Genomic DNA, 22,100 nt, shown 5'->3' with positions numbered 1-22,100 from the left:
TTTAATTCACTGCTATAAAATGAATATTTGCTGTGTCTGTGCCGTGTGCAAACAGCTTTGCCTGTCATCTTGGCATTAGAGATGATTTGTGTGTGGAGGGTACTACCTGTAGCCTGTAAATGGCATGATGTGCCTTTCTACACTTTGCATTGTTTAATAGCCCCGTTTCAGCTGCTGTAGGCTGGATGTATAACTTTGCGCTAACCCCTCATCACATCATAAGGCAGTTACATTTCCTCTCAGACAGTCACTCAGAGGACGATAGCATTTTCAGGTCAATATCTTTGATTGAGTGTGAGTGTAGCACGCTCAATTTTGCAGGTTGTTTTCAATAATTCACCTGATATGCTCTGAGCACGTGGGGTGGGAGGTGATGGCTGTGTGCCGTGCTGTAGAGTGCTGCGTGGATATGTATGCAGGGCCACGGTTCCCTTACCTAGCTCCCGGTGCTGATCACTCCCAGCCACCGCCGTTACACGCACATCACACCCATGGGTCATGTAATTGGATTCCATGGGTCCCCATTTTACAGTCAATTGCCATGTAATGAAATCAGTTATTTACTTTCATCATAAAATCTGATAAGGGACAACATCTGCCAGGGTAAAGTTTGACTGAGCGCTCCACATGAATGCTGATGTGTGGCCTGCTACTGATCTGCAGCACTCTGAGCTGTTGATGTGTGCACAGGAATCAACACTTGGTTGTAAACTTGTGATTTGACTCAACATGTGAGTCCAGATGCCATAATGTTTAGTTATTTGTTTACCTGAACATAACTAGCATTGAAGCAGGACCTGTAGAAATGAGTGTTTCCCCACATTGAAGTGAGCAGTGTGCAGCAAAGTGCCTTGTTCCTGAGTGCCTGCTCGGCTCTGCTCTGCCTTGCTGTCTCATTATACTGCTGCTGTGCTGCTGGAGGACACCGAAGGACACAAGCGATTGAAAAGTGTTGTATATTCCCTGGAAACCAATCAAGAAAAGCCCCAGAATAATAATCCCTGTCTGCTGTCATGATTCATTTTTATTTTGTTCCATATTTTTCTCTGGCTTTTGAGTCACTCAGAAAGAGTAGTTCCAGCATAAAATCAATGTTCCATTAAAATTTAATGACCAGGAAGGGCTTAATAGTGGTGGAACAGATGCCTCTGCTTTTGATAACGCCGACATCTCAGGAACTCTTATTCAAAGCTGGACTGGTGTTGTCAGGTTCTCTAGCCGTTGCTGTTCTCAGCCGCTGTGAAAAACAAAGGATATTGGCATTTCTGTGCCTCGTAGAGGTGAAATTAAAAGTTAGCAAATTGACAATAAAACTCATAAAATCCCTCAAACACTGACAGAAGATGTTACAGTTGATGGCACATAATAATCATAGCTATAATTACTCACTGTGTTAATGTTGACTAAGGGCTATTCCAAACAAACTCACCATTTTTCTTGTTTTCTTTTCTTCTTTAATAAAATAAAATTTGACTGTTTTAAAAATAAAAACGAGCGTAAGACTGTAGGTTCCTTGTGCTATTGTTTTTATTAACGTTATCATTGCTATTGTTGTCATCATTATTAATTGTAGCAGAACAAGATAAATCAAAACACCCCTCAGCAATCATGGCTTAAGTTTCTTCATACTCATCTGGAACAGAGAGAGAAAGATAAAGAGAGAGCAAGAGAGAGTGAGAAGGAAAGTGGAAAATCTTAATCAGTTTTTTTTTTTTTTTCTTTGAGGACCATATGGAAGGTTTCAAGCAGCCAACCATATGTTGAAGGCTTTTGTCATGGAAATCATACTTTTTGGCACTTTTTCATTGCGCAGCCAAGCCGGGCACATAAACAAAAGAAAACAAGAAGAGAAAAATCATACAGAACATGTTCAAATCTTTGAGAATACACAGAGTTTGAAGTTTTAGTTTTTAACTTACAACAGATAGCTTTTTAATCAAGACACTCCCTGATTCACATGGCCACCCAGACTGCAATTGGTACCTGTATTTGTCTTTTTTTTTTAAATAAAAAAAAGACAACATGAATAGAAAAAGAGCAATTAAATGTCTACATGCATTGTCATATTATTGCTGTGATATATATACATATATATTTACAAAATTATCAAAGAGGAACAATGTTTCCCTACATCTAAATTCAGAAGTTTTGTGCCTCCTTTAATCAGTATTTTCTCTAAGGATGATCGGCAACACTGCCACTTTAAGCCAACAGTACATTTTCAAATAATGTTTTTAATGATCTGATTGCTTTTATCTGCCTTATTAAAATACTGTCCTCAGGTTTTAGAAAGTGGTTGTATCTCTGTCCCACTGTAAAATAGAAAACATATAAAAACCAATCTACTGAAAGTAGAGATTTCAGTGTTAGTTCAATAAAAGAGTGACGTGCCAAACTGTGTGTTCTGCAAGTTAATCAGGGGACAGGTGGTTTGGATGCTCTCATGCAGTGATTCAGCGGTAGCACTTAGACCACCATTGACAGGACGATGGTGAAACAGGAGGAGTGGATGGACAAACCGAGCAGAAACTCCTCTTTTTCCTCTTTTCTCCACAGTTTTGTGTTTTTTTGTTTTGTTTTGTTTTAGGGCGAGCTAAGCATTGCTGCGATCGTGCCATCCATTTAGAATATGCAAATAGCTGACAGTGCATTTGCCTGCTGGTGCTTGACCTTCCCCTTGGAGGTCGCTCACCGACTCAATTACACTCCCTATCTGCAGTCTGTCTGCAAACACCTGTTATATTCCCACACTCCGCCACCCTCCGCCAATCCCACTTCAGCGCATCTCATCGTCGGTTCGCCTGTTTAGAGGGAGTTGGGACGAGATGAGGATGGCTGGTAAGGAGGGGAGGGACGTGAGGCAAGGGACAAAATGAGGGGAACTAGAAGTGCATTACTCTGTGTTGTTTTATTCCAACTATCTCGAAAATGTTCTCTACTGAGACAAGCTCCTGTCAAGATTTTCCATTAGTCCTGGTTCAGTGTACATACAGCCATCCATATGTTATCTCAGCAGCAGCCTTCAACACCAACATGTATGTTTTTTGCTCTACAAAACTGCTTTGAAAAACTGGAGCAGTGGTCACTGGGAATTGGACTGTATTTACAAGCGTTATTAATGGAAATGATTACAATCCTGTCATGTAATTCGTAAAATCTTAAGCAATTCTGTCAAATCATACCTGCCCTTCAGCTGCCAGAAGAGATGTTTTACCTGGTTGTTACAACAAAAGAGACTTATTAGAATAATAAAAAGTATTAAGACATAACAGCCTTTCCCAGTTGAATTAGCTCCTGTAGCAGTTGTGGTCTTACTGTATAAAGGACTGAGTGTTGTTTATAGTCACTGCATCACTATTATTATTGCTTTTGCACCTTTGAAACCTTGGTGTAGCTAGATTACACCTAGATTATGCAGAGTCTCTCATTTAAACAATGTTAAATGTTCTCGTCACCAACTATACGCACGTCCATGTCATCCATTTGTAGGAGTTATTTATCGCCTGAGCTTTAAAGAGAAAAAGGGCCAAAACTCTCCAGTTATGTGGACTTTAGGGAAATAGCAAGATGGAGAATATTTTAGTGTTTTGTTTTCACAGTTTTTTTATTGCCCTAAGTCAACTGAGAACAGGACAGAGTGTTAGTTACGTCAGGATGGATCAGTAAAGTTATTGCCACGGAAGAACATGTAATTCTGCATCAATTCATTGGAAGTCTTCTAACACTGGTACTGTACATTGTTCCTCTTTAAAAAACTAAGTCCCGTGGACTCTCTACAGTTTTCATGCATATAAACATTTTCTTTGAAGATCAGCAGCATCTTACAAGGTCAATGGATGTTCATTTTTTAAGTTATAAACAATAAATAAATACATGATAATTAGGAAATAAGCAAATCTTCAATAAATACACAAAAATAGGTTAAATAAATAAATAAATAGATAAATACTTAGATAAATAAAGTATTTACATGATAAATAGACGGTATGCATCTAAACCGTGGGCAGAGCTTTGAGCGACATATAAAACAGACAAACAGAATAATTTGAGTGTCACTTTGTAACTGAGGGTGTGTGACTCCATACCTTCACTCTGAGGTAACACTGGCGGAGGGGGAGCACCTCAAACACTGGCTGGAGATTGCTTTTTAAGATTGGACGATGCACCATAAAGGCAGCAAAGTTTAGGCAAGCCACCATGGTAGAGGAAGAACAATGACAGTTTCCATTGCTGTAGACGAGTCAACCCCACATGGCACTTATAACATAATAGATCATTTGGTCTGGCTCTCAGTGTTTTAGTCCAAGTCTGTACATCAGGGTGAGGCTATGAATTTGATCAGGCGGCGTGTGTGATAACCTGTTCAACAGGTTTGCTAAACATTTTAAAATCGCTGCTCTTGCAGGATTAAATTCAATGACCTATGGCCTATGAGCTTGTATAGCTTATTTAAATTAGGTTTTTTTTTCCGACTACCCACAGTTACAAAGATGCTTTTTGATCAACAAGGGATAATAAGCACAAAAAAATAAATTTAGAAAAATCAAATAGAAAAATAACATCCGTTAAATTGAAACATTGTTGTGGAAAAAAGGGGGTTGTCTTTTTACCTTTTAAAACGGTCTCCCTTTTTTGCAAATACTGTCATAGTTCACATTTTCATAAAAACTTCATGTTGGCAGTTGCAAAAGAATTCAATTCTTAGCAAATAAAAAGCAGCATAAAAATACAAGAGGTCATTTTGTCTCTAAAAAACAAAAGAACACTGTTAGTCCTTTTTTATGTTTTTTTTTTTTCATTTTCTCATTACTATTTGCTATAAAATATCAGGAATCTAAATATTATTACTATTGATATCAATATCATTATAGTCATTGATAAAAATTCACATGCCAGGCCTCGTATATAATTGTGTGTGTAAGTGTGTGTATGTTTGTACATGAATGTGTGCATACAAGTGTAAATGTGTTCACATGCGTCCACATTTGTGCGAGCACATGTTGGTTAAATGTGTACAACTATCATCTACAGTCTCTATTTGGGGGAAGGTTGTTTGATTGTATGTTTCTGTGGACGATTAGCTACTGTGCAGGAAAAAAAATCCAGCATCTTTTGAAATTGTCTTTGCCATAATCATTAAGAGTTTCTTCACGTAATCTCAGTGAAAATATTGCTTTCTAAAAAAGGGAAGAAAAAAGGCATGGAGGGCAGAGTGAACAGGGTTATTGGTTGTGAACCTGCAACAGGGGTTCAAATTTTGCTTCTTCCTCGCGGTTAGTTTTCTGATCCAGAGTCCTCTTCGTCTGCAGAGCCCTTGAAGCAAGCTGACTCATAGTGCTTGTTCAGGTAGGACTTGAGAGCGAAGGTCTTATTGCAGCGCTTGCATCTGTAGTGCTTGAAGGCAGAGTGTGTTTGCATGTGGGCGCGGAGGTTTGAACGGTCAGCAAAGGCTTTGCCACAGTGGGCGCAGGCAAAGGGCTTCTCCCCCGTGTGCGAGCGCATGTGACCTTGAAGGAGCCACGGCCGGCTGAAGGCCTTGCTGCACACGTCGCACTTGTGCTTGAGGTCGTGGGTGAGGATGTGCATGGCCAATGCTGGCATTGACACGTACACTTTACCACAGGTGGGACACTTGCGGGCCATCTTGCTGTCCAGGCTGCGGTGCGTCTGCTTGTGTCTGCTGAGGTTGGAAGAGGTGGCGTATGTCTTGCCGCACTCGTTGCAGATGTGGCGTGGCACCCCAGCTCCCCTCTCCTGAGCCCCGCCGTTGTCACTGCTGCTTCTTGAGGCCGCTCCACGACTCTCGCTGTCTCCCTTTCGCCTTGAGCGCCCATCAGAGATGAAGAAGGCATCCATGGTGTAACCCTCGGACAGGGCCTCCGATTCACCACTGTAGAAACCGCTGGCTGTCATGCCAGACTGCGGGCTGTCAGGGTGCTTCAGGTCAGGGTCACAGTACTCCCCTCCGCTGCTCACCTGGCTGTACAGGGGGTCTGACACTGGCGAAGCCAGCTTGTGCTCCATCTTCTTCTCCCCCTGGTATACAGATGGTGTGATGTAATCCTGGATGTAGCCTGGGTAAGAGACAGACATCAGACACAGTTGGCCAGGGGTTGTGATGGATAAGGACACAGTGACATGCTGGTGATTACATGATTATCATGTTGGATGATTGCCCTTTGTAAAATGGTGAAAGACTGAGAGGCAGCACAGAGCTAATTGCATTCTTAGCAGAGCTCACAGGTTGTGCACACAATAGTGCAGTGATGTTGGAAAACATGATGTGCTCAGCTGCATTTAGGAAGGTGGCAATTTACAGAGAAGATGAATGTTAGAAAATAGCTCATGAAGAAAGTCTCCTGTGTGAGAAGATGCGTAGCAAAGCTCCTCTTAAATAAAGTAGTGTCACTCATCAGACCTCCTTTTCTTCATCTATGGTGCGCCTGCCCTCTGCCGCGGAGACCTGTCACCATGTTTGCTTAATGAATGCTCCGTGAGCTCTGGCATTACAAGTCAGACAGAATCATGTTTCAACTCTAAAACTTGGCAAAGACGCCTATTTTGCAGATTTTTTGACAAGAGTGTAGCTTTTTTTAAAAATTGAGTTCTATAAAAACTCACTCAAAAACAGGTTTATCTCTGATTTGAGAAACCTTTTCGGATTAAATATACCGTTTTGGACCAGATCAACTTGCAGCAGCTGCTTATATCCTTTAGGATTACATGTTCCTTCTTCAGGCATGTTTAAGCATGATGCAGCGACGCAGCATGAGTGATTTATATGTCCCCAACTGTACAGAGCATGATTTCTGAGAAATATTTTTTTGTTGGCATCGTTCATTTCTTTCCTTTCCCTCTGAAGCAGCTCAGTGCCAGAGGAGCTAAAAGGCTTGCTGGCAGATAAGTGCATCCAAACAGGACTCAATATATTGTCATGCTGTGAATCTCAGGAGCTGAATAAATACTAAATGCATTTTACCTCTAGGGTTGATATTGTATCAGTTGAAATATGATTGCAAATGTAAAATGTGGTGAAATTCCTTTCCTGAGAGAAATAGTGCATAACTGCAAAAAAAAATAATAATAAAAAATAGAAAGAAAGAAAAAGTCGTTTCCCAGCACTGTGTGCAGCAAGCAGTGGAAATTAGGTATTGACTGCTTTTTAATGAAATTCAAAGTTTTGAGATGATCAATAGGTTATCATCTGTAAAATAGTGCCATAGAAGATAGAAATAGTGCAAGGAAGAGATCAAGTATCGGCAACATACAAAAGCAGTTTATTAAAAAGCTGTGCTTGAAGGTGATAATGAGTGAAATGGCATCACGCACGTTGTTTGTGAAGAGGGTCACCTGTCTACAGCGGCAAGCGCACTGAAGTGCTTTTCAAGAAACAGGCCATTAAGAAATCAGCTGAAGTGCTTTCTTACTACAGCAGCCCCGATCCCAAGGGTTTCTGTTCACACATTCACTCTGTCAAAGACATGACCATGACACCAGGGGACAGGGAAACACCAGGTCTGCACACACATTATTATGCTGCACTGCATGTGTTCACTGTGTAAACTACACAGATGGCGTTTGTCCAAGAGTGAGCAGCTCTTTCTTTTATTAAAAAAAATTATAATTTCTTAATTAATTATATTGGAAAATTACATTTCAAAATACTGCAGCTTCAACAGTTATTTGTAGCTCTATCCACCTGTTTTGCAGCCATGCTACAGACTGTAATGAAAATAGCTGAAGGGCCACTGGGCTACATGCGACAGCGTGGCCTTTATCTAGCTGAGATTTTTTTTTTTTTCTCAACAAAATCTACTGTATCAGTGTAAGCACAGTTTACTAGGTTTCAATTACACAAGGTCAGACAAGGAGCTCATCATTTAGGTGCTTGCGCTGTATCAGCCTTTACAGCTCATAGACTCATTTCTCTAATGCAAAGCAAGCATGTAATTAATGGACCCTCTCAGCCACCCCTCTTTGTTGTTCGACAGACACTCAAGTCAAATGTCTCCACAATGGGGGGAAAGAAAATCTCCTGGCACGGCAGAAGTGCTGATGTTAGGTATTTCAGCCACGCTGAGGATTCTTTTAGTTAGCCTTTTTTTAGACTCGGACTTAGCGTGAAAAGGACGATTCTTTTGTTCAAATTAAATACCTTTTGTCAACACCAGTGTAGTGTCTTATGGTTCTTTTCTCTTTTTTAACGTAATGCTTATTTTTCATGGTGTTGAACAATAGATTCAGGAACAATAGAGAGTGGAAATAATGGAACAAATTGATCCAACAATAATGTAAAATTGTGCCTGAGGAAATCTTTTAAAAGCATCATTACAAGTAGCAAGATATGCCTGGTAAATATATATTTATATATATATAATGTTTTATTCTGTTCTGTAATTTTTATTCCTTAGTCAGCAGCTTGTTTTTTTATTCAATAAACCTTTATAGTTTACAAAGCAGTTCTGTGTCCACACATGAAACAAATCCACTAATCCGGGGCATTTAAAATTTCACTGCACCTTGTTATTGACGTGATTCAATAACAGGTGGGCAGCATCACAACATCTAGCTGTGGACTGTGGAGCCTTCCCTCACGGTGAAAATGTCCTGACAAATCTTTCAAGCTCTCTAAACGTGGCCGCAAAATGGAAGCGGCAGGCTTAAAGCAGACTGTGAAAGTGAAGGTCGCCTCTTAGCGCTGACTGCTGGAGCTTAGCGTGGCTGGCCCATGTGTTGACCACAGTGCAGCTATTTGCCTTTCTTCGTGTTTACTGTACAACCTCAGTCACATGATCAACCTTATTGCTGCTCCAAGCATTTTTGTCTCCTTTTCTCCTTCCCTTCGCAATGCCTCCAGCCCAGCTCCCCACCTCCCTCTGGACCGTACTGTACAATGTGTTGATGTCTCTTGTCGCGGTGATAGGCCTGTACGGTTGAAATTCTAACCCCTGCTAGTTTTCAAATGCCCGGAAGGAAGAGAAAGATGTAGTGGAGCGATGGGGGTGGGGAGACTGTGCATACTCCATTTGGATGGGAAGAGGGGGGCAAGGGAGGATCGGACTGTGATGGGAACTCAAGGACAATAACAGCTAAGGACAAATGTATCATCTGATACTCATCTCTCATATTCATGAATTTTTTAGTCCACATGATGAGCAGATATAGTTAGCCTGTGTTCAGCCAGCACAGGGTTGGTGCAGTCATACAAATACGTAACTGGAGCTTCTCCCGATTAGACACACGTTTTGTTCCCTATTTACATAAGCTAATCCGTGGCTGTGACCTGAATTGTGTCTGTCCTTCACTGGAGTCAAAAAACAAAAGTCTGGGAACACAGTGATGGGGGTGGGGTGCCACTACAGAGGATTATTTAGGATATTGATGCAAAAATCAGCTGGCTCTCACATTAATTTACACTCTACGAGCATGTTATTGGCTGAAGCAAAGGAAAATCTCAACTGACATAAAAAACAAAAAGGGAAGCCATCTGTGCTAAGTGTGGAGATGCGAGGCTTGCTGAAATCAGCAGCGGAGCTGTCTACAGGCAGGAGTGCTAGCACATCTTTAACTGGAGTGGGGCAGACTAGTGGAGGCATGTTAACTCACCATTCTCACTGAGACGAACCCCAAGGCTGGTCACGGAGTCTGTGATGGAGCGTGTAAAAGTGAACGAGTCGTCCAGGTGGTGATGATGGTTGGAAGTTGCCACATTGGACGAAGAGAAATCATCAAGCTTGATCTTCTTCACCAAAAATGAGCGGGGCATGATTCAATGGATAAAAACACAGAGCTGAGAAAAACGCATGAGAGAAAATAGACCCTGTGAGGAAGCACACGAGCAGAGCTGGCTTGACGGTAATCCTTGCGATTAATGTGAAGACAAGAGCCAAAAACATAAGATAAAAAAGAAAATGGAAACCTGTGGAGAAAAAGGCTGACAGCAATGGTGTGTGATACTCTCTGGCTCCCCCAGCTTCCCCCGGAAAAATAAAAAAATAAAAAACAAAAGCGATCCTGTTCAGCACTGGATAGCTCCTGTGATGCAGCAGGCTTAAGGGACCAGTGAGGAAGAGACGAGATGGAGACAGACAGAGAGAGGAGGGAGAGACTGTCAGACTAGCTGAGATCAGCAATCACGCCAGCCTTTATATGGGGCACAGGCAGTGGAAGATCAGGTGGTGCTGCGAAATGGAGCTGCTTAGCTTTAATCCATCAAATGTCCCTGGGGACACACATCAAATTACTACTGAACCGTCTGTGCATTCGCACACAGACAGAGGAGAAAGAACACAGCCAGACCCCCACTGCCCCCACTGCTGCTCCCCCTTCTCCTCCACTCCCCTCCCTCTTTCACCCCGCTTATGCTCCATGCTCGGAGGAGGAGTAAAAGAGGAGGGCAGACAATGGAGATGTGGATGAGAGCACACTCAGTGTCCTGTCCCCCATTGTTTTCAGATGAAGTGCCACAGTTTATGTTTGCCTTGTATAGGCGCTGCCTCCCTCATGTCATCTCTGTTACCTCAGATCTTTCTGTCCCTTCAACACACCGCACTGCACTCACATGCAGAGAGCACATGTACAATACAGGAGAGGTTATCTGAGTGTCTGGGTGTGCTGGACCTTTCTTTTCTTTTTTTTTTAAGCTGCACTGGATTCCAACACTGTTGGTGAGGATGCTGTGGGGAAGTGCGGCACAGCTCATCTTGCCTCTCTCTCCCCATTACTGCTGCACAGATGTGTGTCCTGCCATGCGTGGCAGTGAATTATCTGATTAATTAATTACATCTTTTTTGATTAGGGTGAAATCCAGAATTAGATCCATGCTCACTAAATTGGCTAGATATCGCTGGGTTGGTTTATATTTGTGTAGATTCATTATCTCACTGTATAAACGCTATGCAGCATTATGGATTGGAATTTTTTTTTTAGAGCTCAACAGTTGTTGCTCCCTTGTTGGAATAAATGTAAGTGAAATAATTATACAGGATAATGAAAAAGTAACTGATAGTGGTAGTTTCAGAAAGCAACAGTGGGAAAACAACACAAAGTGCGCACCTGTTTGATTCATCATCAACAGGAAACACTTGTGTCCCATCACTTGTTTGATTGATGTCTTAGTGCATTATAAGAGCAAATTACTGTTAAAAGAAAGAAGAAGAGTTCAGATCTGCTCTGCGTGTCTGTTCTAGTTTTCACCTCAAGTTTTCAAGGTTTTAGTGACTGTGGCAGTAAGACAAAGTACAGTAGGAAGAAACTGAAATGAGTCCATCCTAGTACTTGTTTTCAAGTAAAACTACTTTGAATGTGTTGCTTACAATTAATTTATCAAGCAATCCCAGAAATAAAGTGACATCATCAAAGAAATTGTTTTGTGAATCCAACAGGTGAAAATCCAAACTGTATAGTCAAGATAGGAAGAAAGCTTTAACTAGACACTAAATTTGGAATATAGATAAATGTTTTAATGAATGATTTAATATTGAAGTACTGGTCACTCACTTACTTGATTAATGAACTAAAATAACATTTTAATAAGAATGATTAAAAATGTGTTAGCTAACATTAGTTCTACATATTTTTTCTCTTTTCAACATACCTCTGTTGTATTTTATACTGTATAATCAGGAATAGCTCTATGTGTTTGAATTTATGACATTTGGAAAATATACGATTCTTTTTATTCAAATGTTCTCTGACCTTAAGGTGGTAGGCTCACCTTTCACTTCTATTCATACATGTTACATTTTCCGCGGTGATCCAGCTTCCAATATCGTTTTTCAGTGTGCTTAAAGATGCTATAGATTTACCCGGACATTTAGGGGTGCCCCCTTGGCCAGGTCCTAAATCATCTCTGCTTATAACGGTGACCCTGCAGCTCGGATGCAGCAGGTTTCAAGAGGGAACAGTGTTAAATCACTGCTGTTAGGATTTATCATGTGTATGTGATTGTACATTACAGGACAAGTTCACGTTGCTGTCACCAAGCCAAGCAGTGTAGTGCGGAGGCAAGGACGGGAAAGGTCGGGGAAGAATCATTGTCTAAAACTAGGAGCTGTGCAGAGTGTTTTAGTGGTGAAATACCTTTTGGAATAAACACGCTTCTGATGAGTCATCGTTTGAAGTAATATGACACAGAAAAAAAAACAGACTCCTTAATCAGAAAATTGCACCTGTTCTCTTTAAGATGCCATCAATCCAAGCTTCTCATGTTGAGCTTTGCATTTACTCATGAGACAAATTCCTATTCACTAAGTTTGCCTCCTTTGACTGATTGAGCTCTTCTAGCATCTTCTCAAACCTGCAGTCTGACTTTAGAAGATGCTGGACCCTCCATCTCAAGATGCTAATGTCTTCAGTAGCCTTGTTTTGAACAACAAAAAGCCTTAACACCAGATATTCAGGTCACAATGTTATCACTGGCTCATAACTGATAGAGGAAGCCACTCGTATCTGGAGAAGACATCAACCAGCGTGTTTACAGAAACATCAGATCAAAGATTCTGTGCTCTGGCTATTTACTGCCTAATGTTAACAGAATCTGCAAATGAATTGGTGCACCGCTCCATCATAGACAATGTTTAAAGGGGACTTGAAGAATGAGTGCAACAAGTAAGCTACAGGTTAGAGGTGAACTGTGACAAACAAAAAGGATCCTCTCAGGTTTCCTGTGTCCAGCAGCAGGAAATTCATCGCCAGCTGTTTCCACATCCTTCTCCTCCTCTTCCTCATGCCGGAGTTCCTGTCCACTTATGACCCCCAGACTCCCTCTGACATGTGGTCATTGCCTTAGGACGTCACCATAGCGACTACCCCCCTCGGGCTGGAGGAATGGTTTTTGCTCTGCAGTGATGGAGCGGGGGCTTCCCTCTGGTCAGATGGGAGGGGTGTGTGGCTGTGATACAATCAGCCTCATTAACATCCTGTATGGCCCTCCAGGGTTATGGAGGCGACCTGGCCAGCCGAATGAATGAAGTCAATCTAGCTGATTTATTCGCTCATGCTGCTCCACAAGCGACTCCACCAACAATTACCCAATCTACAAGAGAGTTTGTTTAATCATTTAACTTCCAGCTAATTCAGACACCTGCCAGATTCTGACAAAAATGAAGATTAACTAAACAGAAAAAAATCATTTTCACTGTGATTGTGATGCATAAGACTGAAGCTTAAGTGTCTCATAATAAGCCTTGCTTATATAAAGACACTCTGTGCTCGTTGGGCTAGGTGAAGTGAAGAGTCCATTAGGCAGAGCCATCTATAATTCACCTCGCTCTTGCTTACTGGGTCACTTCAGTGAGGCTTTTTGAGCTGCGAGAGGAAGGCTGTTGTGCTCTTTAAAAAGGCAGAGCCTGTGATTAGGAAGTTTCAAATACAAGTATTTCTTTTTTTCGAAGGAAAAGTATTTTTTTTAGGATTGTTGTCTGGCAGCCAGCGTGCAGGCATATGGCACAGAATCCTTTTTTAAATGTCTTTTTACACAGACATTGATCAGACATGGCTCAGTGAATAAGGTCAGGAAGGCAATATTAAACATTTTACTGTTGATTCTCAGTCTAACATGAAGTCTGAATGGACCTTAGCTGCCTTCCCAGCCGCACTGTATCTAATGCTGTTTGGCGGATAGTTCAGTGTATCACTCATGCCCTATTTGGCTTGTGTCTGCCTGTTGTCCTGTGTGCATCTCGGAGCGTGTGTGCATTTGTTGTCCATGGGCAACTGTTCAGTAAATAGGGCAATTAAGTGTGAAAAGCAGAAAGGAGCTAGCATGTTCCTATCTCTTTGGTGGGGGAGATAATTTATGCTAATAACATCTCTACTGCTCAAGCTGCCCAAAAATGATAGCAGACCCTTTTGGCTTCAGAAGAATCTTTTCATCCTCTTGGAGAAAAAAAAAAAGGTTTCTCAACACCTTGCAAATAAGACAGCTGTGTGGCAGTGAATGAATCTCTCTCCCTCTCTCTCTGCCTTTCATCTCCAGATGATAATCTTTTCTTCTTCACTGTCTTGAATGGTGCATGTTTGTTCTTCATTTAGCCTGTGGAATACTTGAAACCTAGTTTCCCCTTCGTTACCCCCCTTGCTCTCTTATAGCCTCACACCCTGCGCACAATCTATCATCATTTTTCCTTCAAGAGCTGCGACAGGAAGTCTCAGCATGTGGGAATGTATTACTGTAAATAGTATCCTATGCATGAGTGATGCTCCTTAATAACACTTAAACACGAGCTCAGTATGTTGTTCATGTGGCATAAATTTCTGTATCATACTGAGGGGCACGGGGGCATTGGGTGGCTGTGGGGAGCAGGGGCCACGATGGCAGTTCAATAAATAACCTCAGCGAAAGTGGGAGCAATAAACCATGTGAAACCTCCAGCAGCCACACACTATCATGCTCAGTGAGGGGCTCTTGTGACAGCCACTAAGAACTAATGTGTCAGCTTCCAAGGCTAAGATCATTTCTTCTGTGCACCAGCAAAAAGAAAGCCAGATCGAAATGTAGCTTTATACGTTCGGACGGAAAGGAATAGTTGATACCACTCTCAGGTCTGTACAGTAAAAATGAAGTCACCACCAGGATCTGGGTGATGGTGTTGGGCAGTAAGCCATTGCTTTGACATTTGGATTGTTTTTTTCAGTAAAAAGTGGTTTAAAGCTATTTGAAATCACAGTAATGCTCAGTTGCATCAACATTTTGCATGATCAGCTTTTTCACTGTCAGAAATAACATACATGCTCTAAATAGGAAAAATGAGGTGCCATTTAACTTCAAAGTAGTCATGTCTCTAGTTCTCTTACTATAATAATAATAATTACCCACTGGAAAACCTGCTTTCATGACTGAAATGGTTTAAAGAGTCGGTGTGTGAACCCCACAGTACAGGACTTCTGCAGGGCTGTGTGCAGTCACTGAAGTTAACGATAAGCTGTTCATTGTCAGCAAGACCTTCAGACTGTAGGTTTACTTTGAGAGTATTCAAATAAGTACTGCACATAGTGAAAGTAACGTAATGAATAAGTACTTGATTTTGCTGTGGTGGAATTAGTCATGTTTTTCTGTGTAGTAACATGCTTAAGGGCAGAGACACACCAAGCCGACATCAAAGAACGCGCTACACATCACACGGACCACAAAGTGGCACTTTTTTTTGTTGTACTTAATTAATCCTCATGGGTAAATTCTCGTGGAATTAAGACTGCATTTCACATGCAGAGAGTTTGGGGTTCAGTCTTTTCTACAGGGGACACTTGTCCTGACATGTGGCCAGGAGGAAGCAGCAGTCACCAGCAGGACCTGTGGTTCATGGACAACAGCGTAAGCAACTGAGGCACAGCTGCAATTGAACACACTGCAAAGAGAACAGGTCGAGCTAATTAAGTCAGCTGCTGATGGTAGAGTCACAGTTAATGTAGCCTATGCTAGTTGTATTGTAGTATCGTCCAAAGGGTTGAATGTTTCTTGTTATTGGGACAAGTTTGCAGAGAAGCAGGATTTTTTCTTTTTGGTTCTGTTGTCTCATAAATGTTATTTTAAATTTCAAAAGAAACTTCAGATCCCTCACAGAAGCGTTTCAGTGTGTTCCTAGCAAAGCACTTTTAATTTCTAATGCTGTAATTAAACCTTAACTACAATACTCATCACCTTACTCTGATTTATCGAGGAATAATTGTTCAGATAATCTTAGTTTAAATTAATTGGGTTAATTAATCACCACTGTGCCCTCGTCCTCTTGCTCTCAACAAGGCATTGTAGGTCTTTTCACATTATGTTCCATCATGAAGGTCAGAGCAGTGGGTAATAGACTGTCGTTTCCAATTTGGACATCCATGCAAAGGAAGAGCAAATGAATTAGTGAGATCATATCAGCCTGTTCAAAATTATACAACAATGGACAGATTTGCATGCATGCAGCATGGATGGAGCAGCCCAGCAGAAAGATTACTCAATAGTGGTGCAGCAGCAAGTGTGGAAAACAATTACATACCAGTTGCTAATTTTCTTTTTGAGGATTCACTACACTTGTTTGAAGCCAAGGGGACACACAAAGAGAACAGTTCCTGACACGGCAGTACGGTGCAGTTTAATGAAAATAAAAGAAATCTGTAACCAAACAAATTTTCCACCAGGCAACACTGAGACAGGCATTTTCCTCTTATGTGTTTTTCCTACTAGTGCGTGTCAGGGAGAGAGGTGAGATCAATTTCCACAGGATTAGGCTGCCTGGGGAAAATGATTGCTTTTTCTAATACTTAGTAACAATTTTTCAATTTCCTGTGGTCTTTGTTACTCGCAACATTTTTGCAAATGAGCAAAACAGAGGCAAGCGGCGTTGCTGCTCTGCGAACTTCACCTTGGGACCAAGCATCATTTGCATATATATTGAGAGCATACGTTTTTGGTTTATAATAGTCACCATTCTGGGGTGGGGGCGGGGAACTGGGGGCGGCTGGCAGGCGTTCTGTCACCTGTTATGAGGCCCTTGTCCATGAACATCCCTAGGAGACGAAAGCAGGCGATAATTACGGTGCTGGGACTAAACTGGTGTTGCTCTTGCCCTTCACACATTGTTTTAAACCTGAGGAGAAAAAGTAAAACAAAGACGGCTGCAGGGCACATTGTTGTTTCTAAGGCTACGAAATTCACAGTAAATGATATCAATCTATCAGCACAGGACAAATCCTGTAGTGATTACAGTTTGAGCCTGACACTAATAAATCCACTCGTTCCACTCTTTGCACTTCCACTGTGTAGAGAGGCTAACTGCATTCAGGCAGAATCAGAGGAAATGCACTGCAGATGGTCACATGACAAATGGCTTTATTGCCCCGTTATGGAGATTTGAATCATAATTGAGTGTCTCTACAGTGATGTGTGCACTTGGTATGACTCACAGTGAGTCTTTTGCTAGAGGACAGATGAGCTCTGTTGCTTCTCCTTCAATCTGCCACTGCGTATTTAGATTTCACCTCAGATCTTTTTAAACCAGCTCCACTATATTTTTGCAAGATTTACATCGAAATAAAGCAAATTTACCAGGAGAAAGCCAAATTAAATTTATGAATTGTGAAATTGATCCATTTTATTGTTGCAACAATCAGTTTTATTGGGGATCTAAAGTTGAATAAAGAGTGATGTGAGCATGCACGTTTGCACACTGATGCATGTGCACCACGCATCACTGCTTTTGTGTGTGTTGAGCACTTTTCAAAGGGCATGCTTTTGTGCAGGCACAGATGATGCAGCTGGCAGAAGCATGACTATTGCTGGAAGCATATCCACATGGGCACTCTTACAGAAAGCCCTGGCTCCTGGGTCACACTTTATATAAGCTATATAAAGGCTGCCTGCCTGTCTGCTGTCTGGGCCCATTGATAACGGTTATGATGTTCAGACCGAAAAGTGGAGGTCATTTCAATCGGTTCGTTTTCTTAAATTTAGAGCTGAAATGATCGGTTGATTGATCCAGTTAAGCAACAGAAAACTAATCTGCAACTATTTTCAATATTTGTCTTAATTTGGAGAATTTTAAGATCTTGGACTGAAGATTTTAACTTGGACTTGATTAGGAAACTGTGAAAATAAGTTTTTTTTTGACAGTTGACCAAATGAGCACTGGATTAACTCGAATACAATATTATATGTTTACTTTTTCTTTTCTGTTGTCGTGTTGGATTTCTTCTGGTTGCATTTTATTAGTAGTCTGAGCTTCTTCTGGAAACTCCCAGTTCTCTATATCAAACTCTTGGGAGAAAATACATGATAGTGTTATTTTTTAAAGAATCAATCATGTTTTAATGTAAAGATAGCTCCGTTTATTCTGTAATTGCCTGATAAATTAACCAGCACAGACACCTGTCAAAACAGCAGACAATCTCTGTGAATCCACCTCCCAACAGGCTCATCTTGACGGGCTAAGTTGGTAATGACAACTCCCCAAGTCTGTCCCCTCAGGCTGAAGGATGAGAGCACCATAGAGTTCTCTTTCCCCATCCGTCCCTATTAGGTTAATGCATCAAGTAGACATTTTAATTTGAAGTTCATTTTCTCCTTGAGGCTTTGTAAATGTCTGAATATAACCTTTCTTTGCAATGTGTGATCTTTTTATTTTCGTGTCCTCGTGAAATGTTCACTTATTATTTACTATTTTGGCACCGTTGAAGAGTCTTACTTCTGGATATCCTGGTAGCTTTTTTTTAAATTAGGTTGCTTCAGAAAACCAAAAATAAATCCTGGTGTTTCATTTATAGAGATCCTCCTCCAGCTTGACTAACAACAAAACAGAAGATGAGTCATTGATTTCCACAAACAAACCAAATTGCCAGGAGTGGTACACACCAGAGTGACTCTGAGGAAACCTCATCACTCAGCAGTTATATTGTTGTGCACCCAGCGACCTCCTTTTTCAACCTAGCTAGTGTGAGGATAACGTGCGTGAAATGAATGGCGAGGCCTGCCAGCGGTGCCTGAGCCCTCGCAGGGCCCGACACCTGCCCGCGCTCAGCTGTTCCTGCCATGCTCGACCGCATGTGGCTAATAAACAGACCTGTCCTTATCACTGGAACTCCATTAACAGGGGTCGCAGTCACTTGAATCCCTCGCTGGGGCGACAGCAAATTACAAGGCAAATGTAATGGCTTTTGCTATATTGCCACACACTGAGATAGTGAATTACACCAAAGGCCTGATGTTATTACATGTCCCCAGGACGTTGGCTCTGTGTTTTATGATGACTACAGTGAAAACCAGGTCAGTGCTCAAATTGTCATAGTCTTGGCCTCCATTGCTCCACTTCTATCTATCATGTCCATTCAAAGAGGGGACAAAGGCGTGCAGCAGGTCATGCACCTACTTGTCAGCCTGTGTTTCATTTCAGACAAGTATCTCAGTCTGTGGCCTCACACAGACATAAAACTGCTTTCTGTGTTAGTTATATGAGCTTACAACAGCTTCTTGAGAGAAACACAAAAGCAAGTCATTCAGGTTGCCAATCAGGTTGCATCAGCTATAACGGATATTTTACCGTAACAGTGCATCAAATGACAATGTGACCTACAGATAATTATCACTTGAATTTGTAGATTTTTTAAAATGGAATATTATAGTGATTTAAACAGCTGCTTAAAATGAAAAAGCTCTAAAAACCCATTGTACATGATCAGCACTAAACAGAAACATCAGGTAGCTGATCAACACTGTGTTGCATTTCGCAGCTAAAGATCCTGATTGGGGCTCAAAACCAGAGCTAAAAAGGATCTGAATTTAATTTATATTTACCAGGTCGTCAAAAGCACGACTGCAAATGAATGATACTGTTAATGTCATACGTCAGTGTTGTTTAAGTGGCTAAAAAACACATAATAGGATGAAGAAAATCTCAGACAGACACAACATTATTAATTTTGTTAATTTAATGCCAAATTTATTTCATTAAAATAGAATCACCACAAAAAGTTGATTGAATCTGAGGTATCAACTCTAAAATAAATACTCGTTAGTACTGTACATACTGCATGTCTCTAGAACAAGCAGCAACTTAGTAAATTAGCATCCACTACATCGATTTCTGTAACAAACTAAATAGATTCAATGATTTTAACAACAACAAAAAAAAGGAAAACGGCAGTTCAGGTACTTATTTTACTTGGTCTGATACACCAACAACATGACATGGACATTTACAATGTAGATGTAGCTGACACAGTTTTTTTCTCCTTTTCAGCAAAACCTGTGACTTACTAGTGAGTAGGATATGAACCATTCGCTCTCCAGCTGCTGTAGTTTTCGCCCAGTGGTTCACATATTTGATATGGAAATTATAAAATCATTTGTCTGCTTTTAAGTTTCTAACATTTTTTCACATGGATGTTTTTAGCAATCTGTTGTTGCACCTATAACGTCTTCTAACAGGACACATTTTGAATATTTTACCTTTGGACAGAGCCAGGCTTTGCTGAGTTAAGCAAACTGGCAGCAGGCTCTAGCTACATATTTACCATGAACACATTACATTATCATTAATCTTCAAGATCAAAAACTCGCTCACAGCTCAAAGTTAATAAGCAGCTTAAATGTCTAACTCTTAAAGACGTGAACTGGACTTATAGGATGTTGTTCATAGCAACAGACGCTGCCAACTGTACCTTTAGTGGGATCAATATCTTTCTTGTAGAATATCTAAAACAACACAGACTAGTTTATAACAGGGATTTAGGCTATCTAGCAAAATTAATTTTCAAGTTATAACCACATGAGACATGATCATATGATTTGTTATTTCTAATTAGACATTATGTTTAAAATGAAATGAGTTTCATATATTGTTTCTTTAATGTCGTGTTTTTTGCTGCAGCCAGCTGTTGTTAAATGTTGCCTCTACAGGAGAAAAGGCAGCATGTAACATTCAGTCAAAGACAAAAGGTTGGTTTTGATTGTTGGACCCTGTGTCTTTTCTCTAGCCATACATCTCCTCTGCAAGGCCTCCCAGGGGCTTCAGGCCATCCAGCACCACAGGCCAGCTCATGAGAAGGAGGCAGGGACAATGGTACTTGCAGGTCCCTATCCAGGCTCAGGACATACCACTGGGGCCTCACTGACAAATTGTCCTTGTCTGGCCGCATGAGAGAGTTGGGACTGTGGTAATTGCATATTTCCCTCTAATTGCATTTGTCACATGTGGGGTCTTCTGCTATGGAGCTTGGTCTGAGGCCTTTCTCAGTGATGTGTTAAACCAAACAGCTGAACTCTCACCTGCACCACAAGAAGGGGATGTGCAAGAAGAGGCCTACAAAGAGGGCAATAAATTATGCAGTGGCACAAAACATCAGCAGAGCAGCTGCATAGTCGGGCACAGAGGCAAGTGCCAGATAGAACGAGCTGCAGGAACATTAAAGCCTTAAGGTTGGTCATGAAGGACTCAATGATGCTGTTTAAGGACAGTCAAGGGCTTCGACCAACATGATCACAACATGAAAAAGATGATTTATGATACAGTATTTATATTATTAATATTATAACATAACTATTTTGTGCATAGTTAAGACTCCTCCCTTGAATATTTACTATGGAAATATGATGCTATATATATTTCCATAGTAAATCTACTATCCTCATCAAAAAATATTGCTCTTGATCTGTTCTTTATATTTAGAAGCTGAGATATAAGAATTTAGCGATGTTTTCCATAATTCAAAGATAATAATTAATAAGTAATATTATTAGGAACATTCTCACATTTAAAAGGTTGGACTTAGCAAAATTTAGACAATTTGGCTTGAAAAGTGACCACAGCAATCAAGCAATTATCAAAAAACCTTAGAGATAAATCGATCAACTAAACATTTCAGCTCTATTATCAGCCCTGTTTCGCATCAGCAACGTTTCATGTGGTGGGTTGTGGTGGGGGCAGTAATAACAAGACGCTCTCATCTTGGCTTCTGGTGCCTTGTGATATGCGGCCAGGCTGCAGCATTATATAGAGGGGTTGTACAACTACATTTTAATCCACTCGTGTTTCTGGCCTGATAAAAGGATTCTCTCCATCTCTTTCTGCTTAATTCACACCATCATCAATCAAATGTGTCCCTGCTCTCCCCTCCTCCCCTTCTCCTGGGTTTTGGGGGTCTGCAGCAGATAGGTTGGGGATCCCCTGAGGGGGTTAGGGACTTGACGGACTGGTCACAGATGCCACCAAAATTAAAATGCAAGAGTCTGTGCAAGGTGTTACATTTCTCAGACATGCTCATTTGCAGTAATAACCGAGCAACATAAGGAGGCTTATTTGTGATTCCACATACGACTCTCACAAGATTATGTGAATATGATTAGAAAAACACGCTATTCGGGAGTGCTGTCTCCACAGCGTGGCTACAAGTGTGGAAGATTCCCTGTGTGTTAGATACACAGTTTTTGTCTTCCAACATTGTCTGCACATGACAGTCGCCACAGGCCACTTAGTAATGAATAAGTGCCTGTAGCATGTGTGCTGTGTGGAGCCTATGAATAGAGTAAATATGCACATCTCTGCACAACAGGTCAGCGTCAGAACATAGAAGAGAATATGATCAACGGCAGAATGAGCTCCTGAAACTACAAAGGAATTATG

At 41.1% G+C, this 22,100-nt stretch overlaps 1 protein-coding gene across 2 annotated transcripts; it reads right to left on the bottom strand.

The window, feature by feature from the left end:
• Positions 1-3,591: 3,591 nt before the first annotated feature.
• Positions 3,592-10,170, bottom strand: scrt2 (scratch family zinc finger 2). Of its 2 annotated transcripts, XM_033326059.1 has the most exons (4): positions 9,672-10,170; positions 9,306-9,325; positions 5,799-6,074; positions 3,592-5,744 (listed from the first exon to the last, which is right to left on the bottom strand). In XM_033326059.1, the coding sequence occupies exons 1-4, from the start codon at positions 9,764-9,766 to the stop codon at positions 5,275-5,277; spliced, it is 861 nt and encodes a 286-aa protein (XP_033181950.1). In that variant the 5' UTR covers positions 9,767-10,170; the 3' UTR covers positions 3,592-5,274. The 2 variants fall into 2 exon arrangements, with proteins under 2 accessions (XP_033181950.1, XP_026224281.1); XM_026368496.1 differs by lacking the exon at positions 9,306-9,325 and having other exon boundaries at positions 3,592-6,074; positions 9,607-10,170.
• Positions 10,171-22,100: the final 11,930 nt, after the last annotated feature.

The sequence above is a fragment of the Anabas testudineus genome, chromosome 7 (assembly GCF_900324465.2).
Source record: "Anabas testudineus chromosome 7, fAnaTes1.2, whole genome shotgun sequence".
NCBI lineage: Eukaryota > Metazoa > Chordata > Actinopteri > Anabantiformes > Anabantidae > Anabas > Anabas testudineus.
This window is presented reverse-complemented; position numbering and strand designations above follow the sequence as displayed.